The 20,032-nt window shown below is 37.2% G+C and overlaps 1 protein-coding gene across 1 annotated transcript; it reads right to left on the bottom strand.

Annotated features, from left to right (window-relative positions):
* Positions 1–590: 590 nt before the first annotated feature.
* On the bottom strand, positions 591–11,988 carry LOC144992852 (kinesin-like protein KIF2A). The gene is made up of 9 exons (XM_078949451.1): positions 11,952–11,988; positions 11,800–11,889; positions 11,598–11,660; positions 6,794–6,885; positions 6,566–6,708; positions 6,254–6,467; positions 6,062–6,172; positions 4,000–4,213; positions 591–1,636 (listed from the first exon to the last, which is right to left on the bottom strand). The coding sequence occupies exons 1-8, from the start codon at positions 11,986–11,988 to the stop codon at positions 4,136–4,138; spliced, it is 828 nt and encodes a 275-aa protein (XP_078805577.1). The 3' UTR covers positions 591–1,636; positions 4,000–4,135.
* Positions 11,989–20,032: the final 8,044 nt, after the last annotated feature.

Below are 20,032 nucleotides of genomic sequence, written 5' to 3' on the forward strand. Positions count from 1 at the left end.
CTGGTTTTTCGCAGAGACTTGTGGGAAATTTCTACTGCACTCGATTTTGGAACTGTAGATTCAGACACCCTTACAAAATGGCGACCGTACTATATAGTGCACTATATAGGGGTTAGGGCGGTAATTCGGACACAGGGCTTATTTTAAAGCTGCTCCAAATCAGAATGTAGACTTACATGGGTCTTTCCACTTCCTGTCTAAGCAAAGCAAGTAGCCACACCCCCTTCAAAAATAGATCGCACCAAAGGTTGGCAGTAAACCTATGCAAGAAAAACGCAATAAATAAATTGTGCACATACCTTTAGCATGTGAAGAGGTTTTGAAGATTCTCCCTCTGGAAAAACTAACGCATACCCTTCATGACAATATTGAAGAGTTTAAAAAAACAATCTGGCAACCAATTATGGATGCCGCTGGTGATGAAGGCTTTTTTCTTTAACCTGCTGCCTTTTTATGTTGTGATGTTAAAAAGAAAATATGGGTTTGTAAACATCTTGATGTCCCCTTTTTTTCATGATTTCCTATGTTTTCACTACCCAAAATAAAGTGCGACAATTTCAGTCTTATTTAAAAAAAACTCACATACAATATTATCCACCAAAAATTGGTTTTATTAACTATAAACACATGCAGGACAACAATGCAAATCTAATCAACAAATGGAAAAAAATACATAGTGTATAGATGGATAAGTTCAATTCAGAGCTAGAAAATAGAAACTCTAATTTATGAGTTATGCATATAAACAAAACAACAAAGAAATCAACAAAATGTTCCTAAAATACTTGCATTTTGTTCATTTTTCTAGCTCAGTTCCAGTGGTTTAGTTTCGCTATCTGCTCCTAGTCCACGGCAGCCAGAATAGTCCCTGGATGACTGTAAAGTTACCTTTGTTAAACTTTCTTCTTCATTGCACTCTCTTGTTTCTCTCATTTCAATCTTGAATCCAACAAACTCAGTGAACAACAAGAGACGGTCTTAATCGTTTGAGTGGCTCTGTAGAGGTGCCAATGATGCCATCCATACCAACAACGGTATAACAACCGTTCCATTCATTTTTTCAGAAGTTCACCAGCAGCACATTGCATCATTAACCCAAAAGATTTCCTTTTAGAAAAAACAGAACTTACTGACTTCAAAATAAAAGCATACATTGTTCTTTAAGATTAAATTATAACATCGCTGGCAATAAACTATAAACATGTCACATAAATGGCGCTAACAATGACAAAGACAAAACATATTATTTAAACCCATTTACAATTTTTTTCTCAACAGGTTGTAACATACATTTTGACATCATATAGTACATTGCACATCATGAAGGGGTTACATTTAATTTATTATTCTATTAAAACTAATAGAGTTGGGGTTTGAACTAACCCATTAACTTCTGAGAATAATTCAACAAGTCTGGAAGTACCAACTCAATGTTGTATGAGGGCTGTTTCATTGCCTCAATAAAATCATTTCCCCTCTTGAAGTAAAAATAAATCATTATTAAAGCTGTTTTGCTTTAAAAAGTTGCAAAGTACAACAACAACAAAAGAATACCTTAAAGCTCAGCACAGACTTTCTCCTTCAGTTCTGTGACATTGGATATGGCGTCATACACGATGGTGTCTAAAGGAAGTTTCTGCAACACAAAAATAAATAAAAATATAAATGATTTTTTATTATTTATTTTAGTTATTATTTTTATTATTATGAAAGACAGGATGTCCACTGTTTTGTCTGAGTCATTGATGGGTTTTTGCCTATGCTGAAAGTTCTCTTTCGGAAAATGAGTGTAGTGTCTGTGGTACGGTTGAGCAAAGACATTGCCTCCTGACAAGCATCTCCTTCCAGCTGCTCCTCAACTACAACAGATCTCTGGAATTTAGGGCCCCATGAAGAAAAGAACACACACACTTTAAAGAAATTAAGTCTTAGTTGCTGATCAGATATGTAAATATTTTAAAAAATAATGTAACTACAGTAATTCCAAGAAAATGTTCATGAAATCTAGTTAGTGGAAAGCTGCTTCCTAATGTCAGACATACAAACTACCGTATTTTCCGGACTATAAGTCGCTGCGGAGTATAAGTCGCACCAGCCCAAAAATGCATTATAAAGTAGAAAAAAACACAGATAAGTCGAACTGGACTATAAGTCGCATTTTGACGGGAAATTTATTTGACAAAATCTGAGACCAAGATATAATAACTTGCACAAACTGATATAACACAATCATAGCAGACTGTTTGTCTCATAATTTCACAGTATTTCTCTCATACTTATTTATTTATTCCTTTCATGAAGCATCATTGGCCAACTAATACTCTGTTTTCATCCTGTATTTGTAGAAACAATTGTCATTTTTATTGCATTTCTGAATCTATGAAATCATTGGAAAATAGAATATTATGTTTTTAGCCTTCAAGATCTTACTGTAAAAAAAGGTTTGCTGATTCTCTGAGTCACTTAACATACTCTTAACACTTAACATACCTCATACATCAAATTGACCCAGGAACATCATCTCTGTTCCTCACAAATGAACATAACAGGAGGGTTAACAATGTATTTATTTCAATTTATTTCTAATATAAGTCGCTGCGAAGTATAAGTCGCACCTAGAGCTATGACGGTGTCGAATTTTTGATCACCGCGGTGATGAACCACCAGGCACCCCCCCCCCCCCCCCCCCCCAAAAAAAACCCCACAAAATCCCCCGGCGGCCGCATCGGAAATAAATACAATTACAACGTACTATTCTTTGTTAACAAATAACAGTAACACCTACATATCTAACTTGTGAACTAACTATAGGTGTGGTAGATTGACTGTGTGTGTGAGCGTGGAGTGTCTTGTGTAGGAATAGTAGGTAGGTGCGCACACGTGTGTTGGGGGTGTGTGTTGATTCTTCTGCAGCGGACCGCTCTGGAGCTGCACGCAAGTTTCACCTGTTCTCTCTGGTACAGACATCTTATTCAAATATTATGTATTGACCAGTAATAAGCAGACTGCAGACACTGTCACCTTTCCGGTAGCCGTGAAGCCTAACTAACACCCATGAAGAACGCGGGGCAGGAGGCTCCACCTTTGTTTATACAGACACGTAACGTTACGCTGCAAAAAATAGTTCCCAAACAAAACATGTAGTGATATTCATGGAAATCTAACAGTTCATGTTTGGTGTTACAGAGTGAAGGAGAACAGTAATACCACCCCCCCCCCCCCCCCCCTCCAACACAAAATCCTCTGGTGGGTGGCAGTGTCGCGCACTTAAGAACGCACGCAGCTTGTAATGGAAATGAATACAATGGAAATTAATAATTAGAAAGCAGTAAATTTGTTGTATTTCCTTGCGAGACGGAAACTTCTGTTGTAGAGTGAGGATGTGTGCTTCTGAAAGCGCGCGCCTGTTTGTGTAACTGTAAAAGGAGCCGCGTGTCACGTGCAGCGCAGAGGCAGACAGTGAGAGCGCGCACCTACGAGAGAGAGTGACAGGCGCGGTGGGAGAAAAGGAGACAACAGTCTGAAAGAAAGAAGGAAAGTCTGAACACAGGACTAGCAGAAAAAGGAAATTATCAGCAAAGATGAATGCGTTTAATGAAATCAATCATGCACCATATGCAAAAAGTAAAAAAAAAAAAGTGCGGTGATGCGATCATCACCGCGGTGATGCAGTTATCGTCACAGCCCTAGTCGCACCCCTTGCAAAACTATGAAAAAAGGGCGACTTATGGTCCGGAAAATACGGTACTTATGTGAAAGAGGTGACAGCATACAAACCTAAAACCTTCTGTTTTCTTCTACTACACCAGCTGACATAATGTAACCAGTTTGTAAATGTATTACCTCCCACTTGAGAAATGCCAGTGAGGCTATTTGAAGGGGTAGATTCTCATCTAATCTTTCTCTGGATTGTCTTAAGACGCCAAGAAATGTATACTGTACTGCTCGCAGCATTATAGACATGTCCATAGACATGTTGGAAAGAAAAAGAAAAACTACCTTGATGGCGCGAAGGCTGCAGTTGATTTCTGCAGTCTCAACCAGAGTGCTGTGGTCACTGCAGTTGACATCCGTTCCACGCTCATTGCCAGCAAGATCGACCAATGAGAATTTGCCATGTAAGGTTTTGGGACAATCATTGCGCCGCAGCACAATCTGGAGGAAGGCATGGGAGCGTGAGGATTTGGCATTGACTGACGTCTGGTCTGATGTTCTGAGAAAACATAAAAAGAGGGCAGAAGCATAATTTCAAGTTTTACAAATTTAAACTTTTTTTTTTTTTTTTTTACATTTGAAACCGTTAGAAAATAGTCTATTCTACTGTAGGTCTTGTGAGCATTGGAGAAAAAGAGTATTGTCTGTCATGTGGATGCAAGAAACGACAGATGTCCAAGACGCCATAGGTAGAGAGGAAAGACTGAAAGCGGAAGCGGCTTTGGGTATTGCGTATCCTGGTTTAATAGAGGATCTATCCATTTCTGGATTCAAACACAAGTTTAAGTCTCCACCCATAATGAGAACATGGGAATTTGAACATGGCAGTCGTTCAAAATTACGAGAAAGAAATTTCGATTGTCAATGTTTGGAGCGTATATATTAGCTAGAGTGACCTTGGGTAAACCTATATATAGGTATAGAGTAAACCTGTGACTATTACATATCTACCATTGGGATCAGCTAAGACTGAGGAGGGGGGAAAGAGATATTCTTATTTATTAATATTGCAACTCCCTTCGCCTGAAAAGTCTAATGAAATAGCTGTCCAACCCAACCACCTCTCAAGTGGGCATTGTCTACATTTTTGAGGTGCATTTCCTGAACAAATGCTATTCCTGTACCCATTTTCTTTAAGTGAGTGAGAGCTTTTTTCCTTTGACATTCCAGGTTACAATATCAACAGAACAAGCCATTAAGGCCTAAATATATTTAGATAAGAAAAAAAAAGGATACCATAACAGTAAGCACAGTGATTAGTCGAGGTACAGTCATAAATGCATATTTTGGCTGAGATGATGAAAGCAGAGATAAACCTTTGGTTCAATGTTGACAGCAAGGAATTAAAAACCATACTCCCCCCTCCCCCGAAACCCTAAAACGACCTGGTGATACTAGCTGTTAGAACAAACAGCACACCTACCCTATCAAAATGCAAAACTTCCACACTAAATCTAAACCCTTCTATGCCCTGATTTAAAATTAAAATAAAGAGATACCTGAAAGAATGCAACACCATGACTTGCAAATATTTCTGAAATATGTATACAATACCTTAAAAAATAAATATAAAATAGAAAATTTGTCCCAAATAGAAAATAAAACATTCATGGTAACACGCAAAGTATTCTGGTAATAATGAGTACGAAGAAAAATAAATAATAATAAAAATAAAAAACCAAGTGGCCGGAAAGCCAAAAACAAACTCACAACATGATCCAGATCAAGAGGGACACGCTAGGGGGCAGTCATTAATATAAACCGCTGTGTGGCTGAAAAAGCCTAAATCACGATTTAAAAGTGAACAAAGTTTTATACTTCACCCATGTTCAAATTATTTAATTAGTCCGTCTTGTGATCCTTCCCAAACTTTTCAGCCTCCAGCACCGAACTGATGCTCTGCCGCGTCCCATCATGTTTAGTGATGCGGAGCCGCACTGGGTAAAGCAGCAAGGCTCTCAATCCCATCCGATACAGTTCGGACATCACTGATCTGTACTCCTTCCTTTGGCCAACAACTTCAGGGATGTAGTCCTCATAGATGTGAAAGGGTTTATCCAAGTATTTCAGCTCTCTTCTCTTCCTGGTCTCCCTAATCAGCAGCTCTTTGTTTTGGTGCATGTGAAAACAAAGGATGACCGGCCCCAGGCTTCTAGCAAAGTGAAACTTTCTAGAGTTCAGCTTCAACCTTGCATCCCTAATTCTTGTTAAAATTAAAGTGAGACAACTTGCACAACTAAATTAAAAGATATATTTTTTATCACACTGTATTTCCATAGTTCTTAATTTTGTTCAAGCAGACCAAACGATTTCTAGAGGTTATCATATTTATTATGCCAATGCTCACCATGCAAGTTCTGGACTTCTCCCCAATGAAGGAATCCTTCAGCACTTTGGTTAGAGTGCTTGTTCCGAAAGGAATGTGATTACTGTTCATTCCCAGTGAGTGAATGCACTCCTATAGGAAACAACATTGGTTTAGTGAACATGTTAAGTGGAACATGTTAAGTAAATTGTTGGAAAGAAAAAGAAAAACTACCTTGATAGCGAGTAGGCTGCAGTTGATTTCTGCAGTCTCAACCAGAGTGCTGTGGTCACTGCAGTTGACATCCGTTCCACGCTCATTGCCAGCAAGATCGACCAATGAGAATTTGCCATGTGAGGTTTTGGGACGATCATTGCGCCGCACCACAATCTGGAGGAAGGCATGGGAGCGTGAGGATTTGGCATTGACTGACGTCTGGTCTGATGTTCTGAGAAAACATAAAAAGAGGGCAGAAGCATAATTTCAAGTTTTACAAATTTAAACATGTTTTTTTTTTTTTTTTTACATTTGAAATCAGCTAAATACCTGCATGCACAGCCTGTCTGTAAACCCTTGATGAGATCTTCTGGTGTGGACACACAGACCTCCTCCAGTCCAACCACCTGAACCTGCTGACAGCCATCCTCCAAAACCTGGAGTTGGGTCTTTTTGTTCAGCAAATCATACACCTGTATGTAATAAGATATACCTTGCTGGAGTTTACTACGAATATAAAATGCAAAACTTAGTTATGGAAAAAGTACTTTTTCCTACTTTTCCATTGTAGATCTCAAAGAAACTGACATAGACAGACGAATCCAGATAAGCAAAGTTCCTGTAGTTCAGATGGGCGAAAACATCTTGGGCTAAATGGAGAGAATACAATTTTATTGAAATGAGAGAAGATCAACACTTTTCAAATGTCAAAATAATAGGCGGCGGCATCTTCTCAGGTTCATTCTCCTTTTTCGTACGGTGGCCCAGAAGGGTCACAACACAACACATTAACTTTATACACAACACACTAACTTTACACACAACACACTAACTTTACACACAACACACTAACTTTACACACAACACATTAACTTTACACACAACACATTAACTTAACACACAACACATTAACTCACAACACAACACAATAACTCACAACACAACACAATAACTCACAACACAACACATTAACTCACAACACAACACATTAACTCACAACACAATAACTCACAACACATTAACTCACAACACATTAACTCATGGCCCAGAAGGGTCACAACACAACACATTAACTTACCTCACAACACATTAACTCACAACGGAAGTAAAGCAGCAATTGAAGTGCTTTTATTCTGAAATTTCTACTGGGCTGAGCAGCTAACTACCTAACAGAAAGTAATGTCACAGTGAGCTGTGGAGGGAGCATGTTATTGCTACAAGAGAAGCTAGCAGCAGTGTTGCCAGAAACTTTGTCTTTACTATGGTTCTCGTTCCTCTAAACACACACAATATGAACGCACACTCCTCCCTCCGCTCTGACATCCCCCTCTGTCGCTGCACGCGCGCTCCTCTCCTTTTTTTTTCGCTCCGTCCTGTGTGTGCGTGTGTGTTGGGGACTGCACGTGCCTGTGTGAGAGGACGGAGCGGAAAAAAGGAGAGGAGAGGAGCGCGCGTGCAGCGACAGAGGGGGGTGTCAGAGCGGAGGGAGGAGTGTGCGTTCATATTGTGTGTGTTTAGAGCAGTGTTTTTCAACCAGTGTGCCGCGGCACACTAGTGTGCCGTGAGAGATGGTCAAGTGTGCCGTTGGAAATTGCCCTCATTAACTGATCTAAAAGCAATTACCATCTCCATGATTTCAGCTCTCTGTTCATCCAAACAGGCCCTGATAAAACACTGAGGAGTTAGGAATATAAAAGATCATAAAATACTTTTTCTTTGTGTTTATTTTATTCAGTGATGAAAGTCAGGCAAGGAAAAAATCCCTGAACTTTTCTTTGAGCGATATGGCGGGCACAGAGCGAAATTTTGGAAAAATACGTGGTCTTAGATGCATTCTGGTGCATTCTGGCAACTAGTTATTCACTTCTTTATCAAGAAACTAAGACTAATTGGAGCATCATGATTTGTCATTCAAACCCCTAGTTTGACTCTCCATTAAGGACTTGCTGGTCCTAAAAAAGAATTTGGAAAATTGCTCAAAGTAACACAATCCTACAATCTACGCTTTTCCTTAAAGCTGCAAAACATACAATTGCTAAAATATAGTAACATCAAAGCCCCAAATGGCAAAAAGAACACCAGTAACTATTATATTCTATGAAAATACCTCAGTTATTTATACATTATTTCTGCTTTAGAAATGACTGATGTACAACATCCACTTGCACTGTTTTCTCAAACTATAACTACATCAAAATATGGGATCTGCTTTAAACTATAATTCTATAACATAATACATCAATTCTTTAACACCAATACTAAGTAATCTGGGAAATATCAAAACAAACATACAAACTAAACTAAACATTGTAAACATTATTTTTTAAGGGAGTGTGGGTCCAAACCATCAAATACTTATAATTAATGTCAACTATACTGAACTAAATCATGGTAATTAGGAAATACAAATAAATTAGATAAAGAAATGTATTCAAAATAAAAACTGAAACTCAAAACTAAAATTGAAATTATTTCAAAATGTGGTTTTGAGATTATTTTACACAAAAAAGTATTTGACCTACACTACCTTAAAAATCTTTTTTTTCCAGCCAAGACCACTTCAATTTGTTTTTTATCGTCTTCTCACAACTGAGGTCGTGACCACGCTCAATAATGACGATGCCTGCCATTATTTTAACACAAATTTGATCGCAAACTCTTCAGATGTGTTTGTGAAAATTTAGCGTGGGTCCGCCAGTTTTGGTCTCTAGGGAAGCGAGTCACGCTGACCACGTGGTGCAGACAGAGCCAATCAGACCCGTCGACGCATCCGAAAGCAACTAAAACGTCCCGTCATTGGTCAATTAGGCCGGGAAGACGAGAGATGGCCACGACCATAGAGGAAGCGATCTGCGGAGAAATATAGAAAATAAAGCTAAAATTAGCTGATTTCAGACCATTTTTTGATCCGGAAAGCGATTTGTCCGTAGAGATCAGGTCTTTATTTCCCGGAAAGTACGTTCGGTTTGCTCAAAAACCCGGATTTCCGGGAATTCCCGGAAGACTTTCATCACTGTTTATTTTATTAAAGACATTTTGATAAGGTACCGCGATTCAGCTGCACCTTCGGCTGTATTTTGGAAACGACCCGTCCCTTTAACTGTCTCCACCAATCATTCTTGAAGGCTTAATCACATGTCATCAGTCTGACCAATCAGAAGTGGTTAAAGTCTTCACTTCCTTGTCTCGATTTAGTTCGTAAAGTCGCTCAGTTCTAAAAAAAATAGCAGCTAAAGCTCGTCTTTAGCGGTGTAGCTTCCCACAGAATCCGGTATCAGACCGTGGAACAAGTGAACAAAACAATGAAGCTCCGAAAACCGATCTCCGGCCGTTTTATGCACTACATCTCCCATGATGCATTGGGTTGTGAGAGTGACAGCGCATACGGAGATCTGTTGTTAAACGTCTTGAAACCAACGAACACACATCAAACTGTTTTTAAATCTTCTAACTTATCTTTTATTGCATCTTTTAGAAAAAAAACAGCTGCAGTTTCCAGCTTTTTCTGCAACAATTATCTCAAAAATGCACGTGAGTTTGTGGAGGGGCTGTAGATCAATACAGAGTATGAGTTTCTCCTTTTTTTTTAATTTTTGGATGCTGGTGTGCCGCGGGATTTTTTTTAAGGTTAAAGTGTGCCGTGGCTCCGAAAAGGTTGAAAAACACTGGTTTAGAGGAAGGAGAACTGTAGTAAAGACAAAGTTTCTGGCAACACTGCTGCTAGCTTCTCTTGTAGCAATAACATGCTCCCTCCACAGCTCACTGTGACATTACTTTCTGTTAGGTAGTTAGCTGCTCAGCCCAGTAGAAATTTCAGAATAAAAGCACTTCAATTGCTGCTTTACTTCCGTTGTGAGTTAGTGTGTTGTGAGGTAAGTTAATGTATTGTGTTGTGACCCTTCTGGGCCATGAGTTAATGTGTTGTGTTGTGTTGTGAGTTAATGTGTTGTGTTGTGAGTTAATGTGTTGTGTTGTGAGTTATTGTGTTGTGAGTTAATGTGTTGTGTTGTGAGTTAATGTGTTGTGTGTTAAGTTAATGTGTTGTGTGTTAAGTTAATGTGTTGTGTTGTGAGTTAATGTGTTGTGTTGTGAGTTAATGTGTTGTGTTGTGAGTTAATGTGTTGTGTTGTGAGTTAATGTGTTGTGTTGTGAGTTAATGTGTTGTGTTGTGAGTTAATGTGTTGTGTTGTGAGTTAATGTGTTGTGTTGTGAGTTAATGTGTTGTGTTGTGAGTTATTGTGTTGTGTTGGGAGTTAATGTGTTGTGTTGGGAGTTAATGTGTTGTGTTGGGAGTTAATGTGTTGTGTTGTGAGTTAATGTGTTGTGTGTTAAGTTAATGTGTTGTGTGTAAAGTTAATGTGTTGTGTGTAAAGTTAATGTGTTGTGTTGTGAGTTAATGTGTTGTGTTGTGAGTTAATGTGTTGTGTTGTGAGTTGTTGTGTTGTGTTGTGAGTTAATGTGTTGTGTTGTGAGTTGTTGTGTTGTGTTGTGAGTTAATGTGTTGTGTTGTGAGTTATTGTGTTGTGTTGTGAGTTAATGTGTTGTGTTGTGAGTTATTGTGTTGTGTTGTGAGTTATTGTGTTGTGTTGTGAGTTAATGTGTTGTGTTGTGAGTTAATGTGTTGTGTTGTGAGTTGTTGTGTTGTGAGTTAATGTGTTGTGTGTTAAGTTAATGTGTTGTGTGTAAAGTTAATGTGTTGTGTGTAAAGTTAATGTGTTGTGTGTAAAGTTAATGTGTTGTGTTGTGAGTTAATGTGTTGTGTTGTGAGTTAATGTGTTGTGTTGTGAGTTAATGTGTTGTGTTGTGAGTTAATGTGTTGTGTGTTAAGTTAATGTGTTGTGTGTAAAGTTAATGTGTTGTGTTGTGAGTTAATGTGTTGTGTTGTGAGTTATTGTGTTGTGTTGTGAGTTATTGTGTTGTGTTGTGAGTTAATGTGTTGTGTTGTGAGTTAATGTGTTGTGTTGTGAGTTAATGTGTTGTGTGTTAAGTTAATGTGTTGTGTGTAAAGTTAATGTGTTGTGTGTAAAGTTAATGTGTTGTGTTGTGAGTTAATGTGTTGTGTTGTGAGTTAATGTGTTGTGTTGTGAGTTATTGTGTTGTGTTGTGAGTTAATGTGTTGTGTTGTGAGTTAATGTGTTGTGTTGTGAGTTAATGTGTTGTGTTGTGAGTTAATGTGTTGTGAGTTAATGTGTTGTGAGTTAATGTGTTGTGAGTTAATGTGTTGTGTGTTAAGTTAATGTGTTGTGTGTAAAGTTAGTGTGTTGTGTGTAAAGTTAGTGTGTTGTGTATAAAGTTAGTGTGTTGTGTATAAAGTTAATGTGTTGTGTTGTGACCCTTCTGGGCCACCGTATTTTCGACTCACGTAGAAAAGGCACCGATGGCGCCGGTTTGGCATCATTCCCTCTGCGGTGCTGTTTAGGAGCTGCTGTACAAAAAGAAACAGAGACCGATAATAAATACATCAACATGAAAAGAGATTAATATAACAAATGTCTGCCATTGAGATGCATCACATTTACTGTACAGACTCCATTTTTTTAAGGTTTAAAAAGTTTGATACTAACCAGAACCAGAAACTTTGATTGGTTGGCGGGTTAAGATCCGGATGAATGGTCTCAGGGTGAGCTGAGGAAGACTGCTGGATGTGCTGCATGCTGTAGGGAAATGATTCAAATATAGTAAAGCTTTGTTCTCCAAACAAGCCCAGGTTTCACACCAAGCAGGTAGAAATATGACACGATCATAAAATACATTTTTGGTTTGTTTTTTACTTTAATAAGAAGAACTATATAGTTACTACAGACATCAGAATTTAATTTTAAACCGTTTTAATTTGCCCTGTGCCTATATATTGCTATAAAGGGGAAAAAAAGGGTTAGAAACGGATTAATCCTGTCTTTTATTTGACTCAACTCAATCACCAGCCTCTAATAACTGTTATCACAATTTTGCAGAGCTTGATAAAGCAATTGCTCAGCTGATTTTATCTAGAGGCATCATAATAATCATAAACACTGAGGAAGATCATCTGCTAGCACAGAGAAAGCTAATAGTTGTGAGCAGCACTCCCTTAGTTGGTGAGAAAAAATATATATCTACATACAGGAGGAAGGTGCAGGAATACTTGAAAAATGAAGTTGTCGTTCATACTTCTACAAAAGTGACAGATGTTCCTGGTTCCTAATATCTAAATAGCTACTAAACTTTTCTTATCTTTGATTGTGAATAACATTCCTCTTTTCAACATAAACATGATTCTAAACTTACTTTGTCAGTAGCAGCAGTGGGAGGCTCAGCAGCTTCTTTGTTGGCAGCATTGAGTTGACACACAAACTCTGGATTGAGTGGACACATTTCACGTATGTCAATCTAAAAATAAGAAAAAGACAACATTTAACTGGCAGAAACTAGAGGGGGGCGCAGGCCGCCAGCAGTTCTGTCTCAACTCGGAGTCGTTACAACATAGACTAGAGGGAAATATGAACCTACCACCATCACTGCGACTGATTTGGATAAACAGTCCCACATGTTTTCTGGACAGATTATCCTCCATCATACTATAGTGATATCATACTTCCACTTTCTTGAATTACGCGTTCTAATTTATTTTAAAAAATATTGCCTGAAGACAAAACTCACTAACGAGCTCTCTTTTCCAACAACTTTCAAGATTTGAAACTGTGCCGTAGCAATTTTTCCTTTTTCTGATTGGCTGCCGTCGTGGAAATGTTCCATTAATTTGTCATTTCCTAATTAATAAAAATGTATATTTTTCGAAGCAGACGGTGCATGTGTTCTTCTGTTAGCTGGTCTAACCCGGAAGTTACAGCGCCACATAGTGGATCGGGGAGAAGTTACAACTTTAATAAAATAAAAATTACACAGCAATGTAGTAAAAATACTTATTCATTTCTGTTTAATTTTAATTTACTTTGTCGTAAAAAAAGCAGTTTTTGCAGATGTTCCTCTGTGTTATTTGTTTTCTGAAGGTCACTTTATCCTCTGTGAAAGCCATTTTTTGCTGTTGTATTTCTGGATGAATTTTTTGCTGCCGAATATATGAGAGTTTAAAAAAAAGTTTATCTTAAACGTTTTATTTCTTAATAATGGAGATATAAACTAAATTATAATTACGAAATGTTGCACCTTAAGACACCATAATGGTCCATTTACTGCATAACAACTACAGCTATAATGTTTTGACAATATTTATATAAATCTGACTGTTGATTTAAAAGAGGAACACATGACAATCAACTTTTGTAATCATTCGATTAAAGGGGATTTACTTGTTATTTTACTACACAGTTACGTCAATACACAAAAATCAACCTCAATTGTCAAATACTTGGAGAAATAAATCCATTAAATCAGAAAATCTCAACTAATTAAGGAATATAATTTGGTGGGTTTGAAGACAATTGATTTTGAATCAATGGTTGGAACTCTTAGAATAAAATGGTTAAAAGACTTTATGTCTAATCCTGACTCAATATGGTTTCATATTCCTAAAAACATCTTCAAAAAAGTAGGGGGGTTGGATTTTTTTGCTGAGATGTGACTTTGAAAATTCCAAACCTTCTATAAAGATTTCAGAATTTTACTAACAAGTACTTTCCATTGGAAAATGATATTTAGCCATAATCTTACCCCTCACTTCGCCACCCTGTGGAACAACAGAGTAACTACCACAAACAGGAAGACCATGTTTTATCAGAATCGGTCTGACCGCAAGATTTTTTTGTAAGCGATGTTCTTGATTTGAATGGAGAAATTCTTCAATTAAACGACTTCAAAAGCAAATATGATATTCAATGTTCAACCAAGGAATTTCAGAAAACCTGCCTAGCAATTCCAAAAGCTTTAATCTATCTATCTATATACCCCGGATGTGCCCCACCAAAGTGGGGTAGCCTAGACAGGGCACACGTTTAATACATTTAATAAAAGTATAATATTGTCATCCAATATTCTAATCAAACTACCAAGTTACGTAATAGGTGAAATAAAAACAAATCCTTTAAAAAGGTCAATTGTACCATGACTTTAAGAGAAAAGTGAAATTTAAAATAACGACACCTGTCAAATCCGTTGCTAAACAATGAAAATTCTTGAAATGGCCAGTGGTCCCCTAAATTAAAGAAATGCAGTTCAAAATTATAAACAATTACTACCCATCGGCAGAGAAGTTGAGGCGGAGATTTGGCTTTGAGCTTAGATTCTGGCAAGATTTTAATAATTGTCAAATAGTTAATAATTGTCAACGAATTAACCTCATACAATTCATAGAAGATAATATTTTGTTTTATAACAGTAATTTGTCAAAAGAGACAACAAAATTAGTGAACATCCTCCTGATTTTGGGAAAATATATTCATAAAAAACTTTTCCTCATTGAAATGTATTCAGAAATCCTTTCATTGATGACATTTGTAAATCTGAATGGTTACTGAACTAGGGTCCAGATTGTTGATTGCTTTGAAATATAATTTATACTGAAAGTTTTTTTATATATCTATATAGATATATAAATATCTTTTATTGTATTTATTTATTTGGTTGTTGAAGAGCTATGCCCTGCATCATTGTATTATTGGCTTAAATCCATCTGGGGGGGGCATTTGTATGATGCCCTCCCCAAAGACACCACCGGAAAACGTCAGAGAAAAAAAGGGGAGAAATTTAAAAATAAAATTTCTGCTTTCAGAAAGCTTTTATTTTCAGTCAAAATATATTTTTTCATTTAATGTTTGTAATTTGTTGTTGATTTATCATAACTTTCTAATATTTAAGGTTTTATTTTCATTTTATTTAGATGCAGGAATCAAACAAGCTGAATTTTGCAAAAGCATGTTTTTTTTTTTTTTGAAATATTAATGCTGCCATTTAAATGGGGGAGCGCTCCAATAAAAAAATATAGCAGTTTTTGTTTTTATAATGTTTTTATTTTTTCAATCTCCATTTCATCTGAGGTCTAGCCGAGTTCACAGACATTTCAATTTTTTAATGAGACAGAGTCACTAGATCTGAGCTTCAATAAGAAAAATACAGAAACATTTTCATTGTTTTTTTTTTGTTTTGTTTTTTATTTAAAACGTCTTAATTAGACTGGTTTGAAAGATTAAACATTTGTTCTTTTACCGAAACTCTCAAAACTGATCTGCTTTCAAGAATCTTTTTTGTGTATGGTTGGAAAAAAAAAACAACCTATCCAGCCTGACTGTTTTTGGACAGGTCTGCACAGCATCAGGACCACAATCCTTTGCAGAAGCATCACTTCTTTACTCAACCTCTTGAATTTATTTCCAGCTTTGTTTTTGCTTTCAAGTAGATCCTAAATTAAGGTCAATTTGTGTGATTTGCATTTGCATCAATAGGCGTCAAACATGCAGCCCTACTGCTGCCGTGTTTTATTCAAAAAACAAGCTGAATGTAACACTTTTGATTAAAGTGGAAGTTTAAAAAGGAATTGGACTAGGGAGGTTCGCCTCAGGGAGGAACACAAAAAAAAAACTCCTTTAGCTGGTTCGATGCAGATGTTTTTACAGTGAACAAAAAATTAACAATATGTACAGTGTAAATAATTGTTGTTTTTTTCAGTCCAGTGTTCAAACAAGTTCACCCTCTTTGGGTGTTGCAGTGAGTCTTTGAAGTGGATGAATTAGCTCCAATACTGGTTGCTTGGTGATTGCTTGGTCAATCAATCAAACTTTATTTATAAAGCACTTTTCATATAAAAGAATAACACAAAGTGCTTTACTTTAAAAAAAAACAACAAAATAAATATAAAAACAAGCATGAAGATTAAAATAAACAAGCACCAAAAAATACAAATAAAAATAGGGCCCCCCTCCCCGTACCTACACAACCCCCCACTTCTTACGCATCTCCCACCCCCTAATTGATGGGGAAAGAGAATTAGAAATGAGAAATAAGAAATAGGCTGAGCACGAAAACAAGATGCTGGAAACGCTGATAATTGGAACCTCCCTCTCTGTGAACCGCTGCATGACCAGCCAAATGCAGCATCACAGGCGGTGACCGCTCCACCACAGCAAAGAGGTGATGCAGGTCCCCATCCAGAGCTGCAGTGGCTGAACAGCAGCCGACCCAGAGGGAGAGGTTCCAACTGAGGAAGCACCAGAAAAATAAAAATAAAAAGAGAATGAAAAAGTAAACATATTGATAAAAGCAATAAATAAAACATTGAAATAAGATAAATTTAAATAACACATTAGAATCTAGTGTAAGTTTATAAAACAAGATAAAATGGATAAATTAAAATAAAATAAATAAATAGTGGTAGTAAAAATTTGATGAAAGCCAGGTTAAAAAGTAAAGATAGAAAGTAAAGATAAAAAGTTAAAAAAAAAAAAGTAAAATTTATTAGATTTTAAGTCGTAAATTTATGAGAAAAAAAACTCGTAAATTTACGATATTAAGTGGAAGTGAGCATCATGCAGAGCAGCAGGTGAACGCCGCGCAGCAACAGAGCAGACCCACTCAACGCAGTTGAACAGGTGAGCTGAATGAGCTTGAACGTTCCAAATATCTGGAAGTTCATTTGTTTGATTTACAATTTATTAAAGTTTTATTCATTGATGGTTGGTTTGCAGGATCCCTGCAGCCCGATGAAGCCATCGGTGTCCCTGCAGCTTTCCACTTCAATCCTTTCTTCCTCCACCAAAAACAAGATCTCTACGTTTGTGTGACGCATTTTCAACTTTCTAATAACATAATAGACTATTTTCATTCATCGTTGTTGTTTAATGATATAACGGGACGTTTACTTCCGCATTGGTGTTCGGATCTGATGACAGGTTCATGACGTAAGGTGACAGATGAACTTCAGGGTTTGTGAATGAAAAGGAGAATAAAAGCTGCAGCGATCCTCTGCACCCAAACGTGTCTCTGAGCTCCTTATTTTACAGATGAAACTCCGCTTTACTGACACTGAACCCCGGAAAGCCGGCTCCACTGACAATAATCTGATTTTGAGTCGCCAAAGGTTCAGAATCTCTTTGTTTTAAACCTATAATCCGGAAATAAAGCTTCACAAAAAGCCGCCACATCTTTCATCTTCAAGCGATGCTCCGATAAACGCACAACTTCGGTGTTTTCTCCTTGTTAATCTATGACCTTTTGTAAAAAGAAAAAAGTCATAATTTTCCTTTTTTTTTTTTTTTGGGGTGGCCCTTAAACTCCGTCGTAAGATGGGTCTTTAGCTTTTTCTTAAAAACTTTAATCCGGCTCTCAGGCAGACTGTTCCATAAACGGGGGCCATAGTCAGTGCTTCTCCGTTTTGGTCCTTACGGTCGTAATGGTTAACAGATGAGTGCCAGAGGATCTCAGGGTCCGCGAGGGTTCATACCTTACTAAAAGATTAGATAAATAAGAAGGCGCAAGACCGTGAAGACATTTAAAAATGGTGAAGAACATCTTAAAATCAATCCTGAAGCATGTGGGGAGCCAATGCAGGGATTTTATAGTTGGGGTGATGTGAGCCCGCCTCCTGGAAGACTGGAAGACCAGCAAGCAGGCCGTTACAGTAATCAGTTTTACTCATGATAAAAGCATGCATTAGCATCTCCATATTAACAAAAGAGAGTGGTGGGCGGACCGTAGCCAGATTTCTAAGGTGATAAAAACCAGTTTTAACCACCTGTGTAAGAGTTAATGTTACAGTGTTCGATTTGTGCCACCGTGTCAGTAGGAACTGTTGGGCATTTGGTCCAGGTGGGCTCAGCTGGCTCGCCATCAGCAAACGGAATGAGAATTTTCCCAGGTGGAAAAAAACCTGGCCTGTATAAAACAGGAACAAATACTTTTTTAAAACATTGAATTATGTTTCAAAATCATTCGATGACAATTCGTTTCCTAATATGCATATTTTTCCAAAATTGAATTTATCTGATTAATTACAATCAAATGAATCACCACAACATAATTCACAATAATCAACATGCGAATGATCAATTGTTGATTATATTAGAGTACTCATAATTACATTTATACTAAAAAAAAGTTTCTTATAGTTTTCCAGTCATTTCCTTTTGTGTTTTACCTGACCACAAACCGAGATCAGCAGACGCCTGGCTGCACCAGCTGACACACACACACACACACACCCAAAACGGCGTCACTTACCAGTTAAAGCATAAGAAAAGCGCGCGTAGATTTGACGTCTCAGTGGTGCAGGGCGTTGCAGAGCAAGGACTTTGCCGTTGGCTCCCGAACGTATGTCGCCTGTCAAACATCCCCGCCACTGATTTATAATAGAACATACACGGAAGTTGTCTGTGAAATCACGTTCTGATATATCGCGATATCTCCAGAAAGTGCGTCTGTGTGTGCGTGTGTGTGCTTGTGTGTGACAGCTTAAAGGGACAGTGCAAATTAAAATTCTGAAAGGCCTTTTAATTTACTGCAGTTTCTGGAAAGTGCATTTTTGTACAACAGTTTATGTTTTTTATTTTGTGAGATTTGGAAGCACGTTTTTGTTTTTTTTCATTGTTTTCTTAAGGAATAGAATAGGATAGATTAAAATACAATAGAATGGAACTTTTATCACAGACTAGAGGGCCACATGTCAGCACAATAAACAACATGTAAGTCATACAGCAGAATAAAAATACAAAATTAAAATACAAGTAAAATGTAAATCACAAACTTAGAAACTTAAAAGCTAAATTACTTTAACACCCGCTTGGTCTTGGAACTTTGTGTTTTTAACAAGTTCTTGTGGCATTTTTCTCATTATGGAGGACTATAGAAGACTTTAAGATAAAAATTTCTTCTTCAAATCTGGATGAATAAGGACAATTCAGACGAAAAAAATGCTGTTTAAAAAAATCTCTTTTGTCCACTCCATTCTGATGCATCCACTTAAAAAACAAATACATATATTAACGTCTTTGGTTTCCTCGGCTGAGCTGGTATCTAACTCAAAACTGTACGGCTGGATACCTCTAATATTGCTCACCGTTGTTGCTGCACTGCTAATGCTAGCGTGGGGTTGTGAGGAGCTGTAAAATGGCATTAGAGAGTGTAAACAAAGGGATGATGGGATGTCAGCAGAGGCTTACAACTCGCAACTCAGAGGTGAAGTTCTGATGAACTCCTACCGCTCTGCACAAATTTTATCCTATGACAGAGGCTTATTCTATTTGGTTTTGCATAAAAACAGCCTAATCATCAATAAAGAGCACTGGGGACACTTTTACTATAGACCAAAATGGTGGGACTGGAAGGGCTTCTATACTTGTACCTACAAATTGGGGATGGCTAACAAAGAGGGTTAGAATGATTTCATTAGGATTACATCAATGCACATGTCAAAGGCACATTAAGTCAGATTTTTTTGTACATTCTACTTTTATGTTTTAGTACTTATCTCAATTTAACATTGTCCTGTCTTTTTTTTTTTCTTATATTGATGTTTTTGGTCGGATTCCAGGCAACAGGAAAAAACTTTGAGATGTAAGCAATTTTATTGAAAAATGAACAGGAAATAAATGTATTTGGTTGATTTCTGAGAGAAAATGTATATTTTTAATCTGCATTTGTTTAAAGGATTTAAAGGATTTCTCCAATAATGCAGTGTTGCACTTTGTTATAACCTCTTTCATTTGAAGTAACACATCACATGTGCTTAATTGTAAACTCAGTCGTAGTAGGTATGTCATTGTTCTTCCAAATATGTAAATTTTCCTGGAAGATCCTTCTGTAACCGTAAAACATAATGGATGTCTGTTTTTTGGAGTAAATAAATGATGTTCTTCCGTCTTCGATGAATCC

Source organism: Oryzias latipes, chromosome 1, assembly GCF_053564925.1.
Source record: "Oryzias latipes strain Hd-rR chromosome 1, Olatipes_Hd-rR_3.1".
Classification (NCBI taxonomy): Eukaryota; Metazoa; Chordata; class Actinopteri; order Beloniformes; family Adrianichthyidae; genus Oryzias; species Oryzias latipes.

Bases quoted from the DNA above. Each gene is read 5' to 3' on its own strand.
- LOC144992852 (XM_078949451.1), bottom strand. From the start codon at position 11,988: ATGTATTTTATGATCGTGTCATATTTCTACCTGCTTG. The intron at 11,661-11,799 runs GTTAGTATCAAA...CTTTTTGTACAG, and splicing joins AATCAAAGTTTCTGGTTCTG to CAGCTCCTAAACAGCACCGC. The intron at 6,886-11,597 runs GTGAGTCGAAAA...CTCTCCATTTAG, and splicing joins GCCATCGGTGCCTTTTCTAC to CCCAAGATGTTTTCGCCCAT.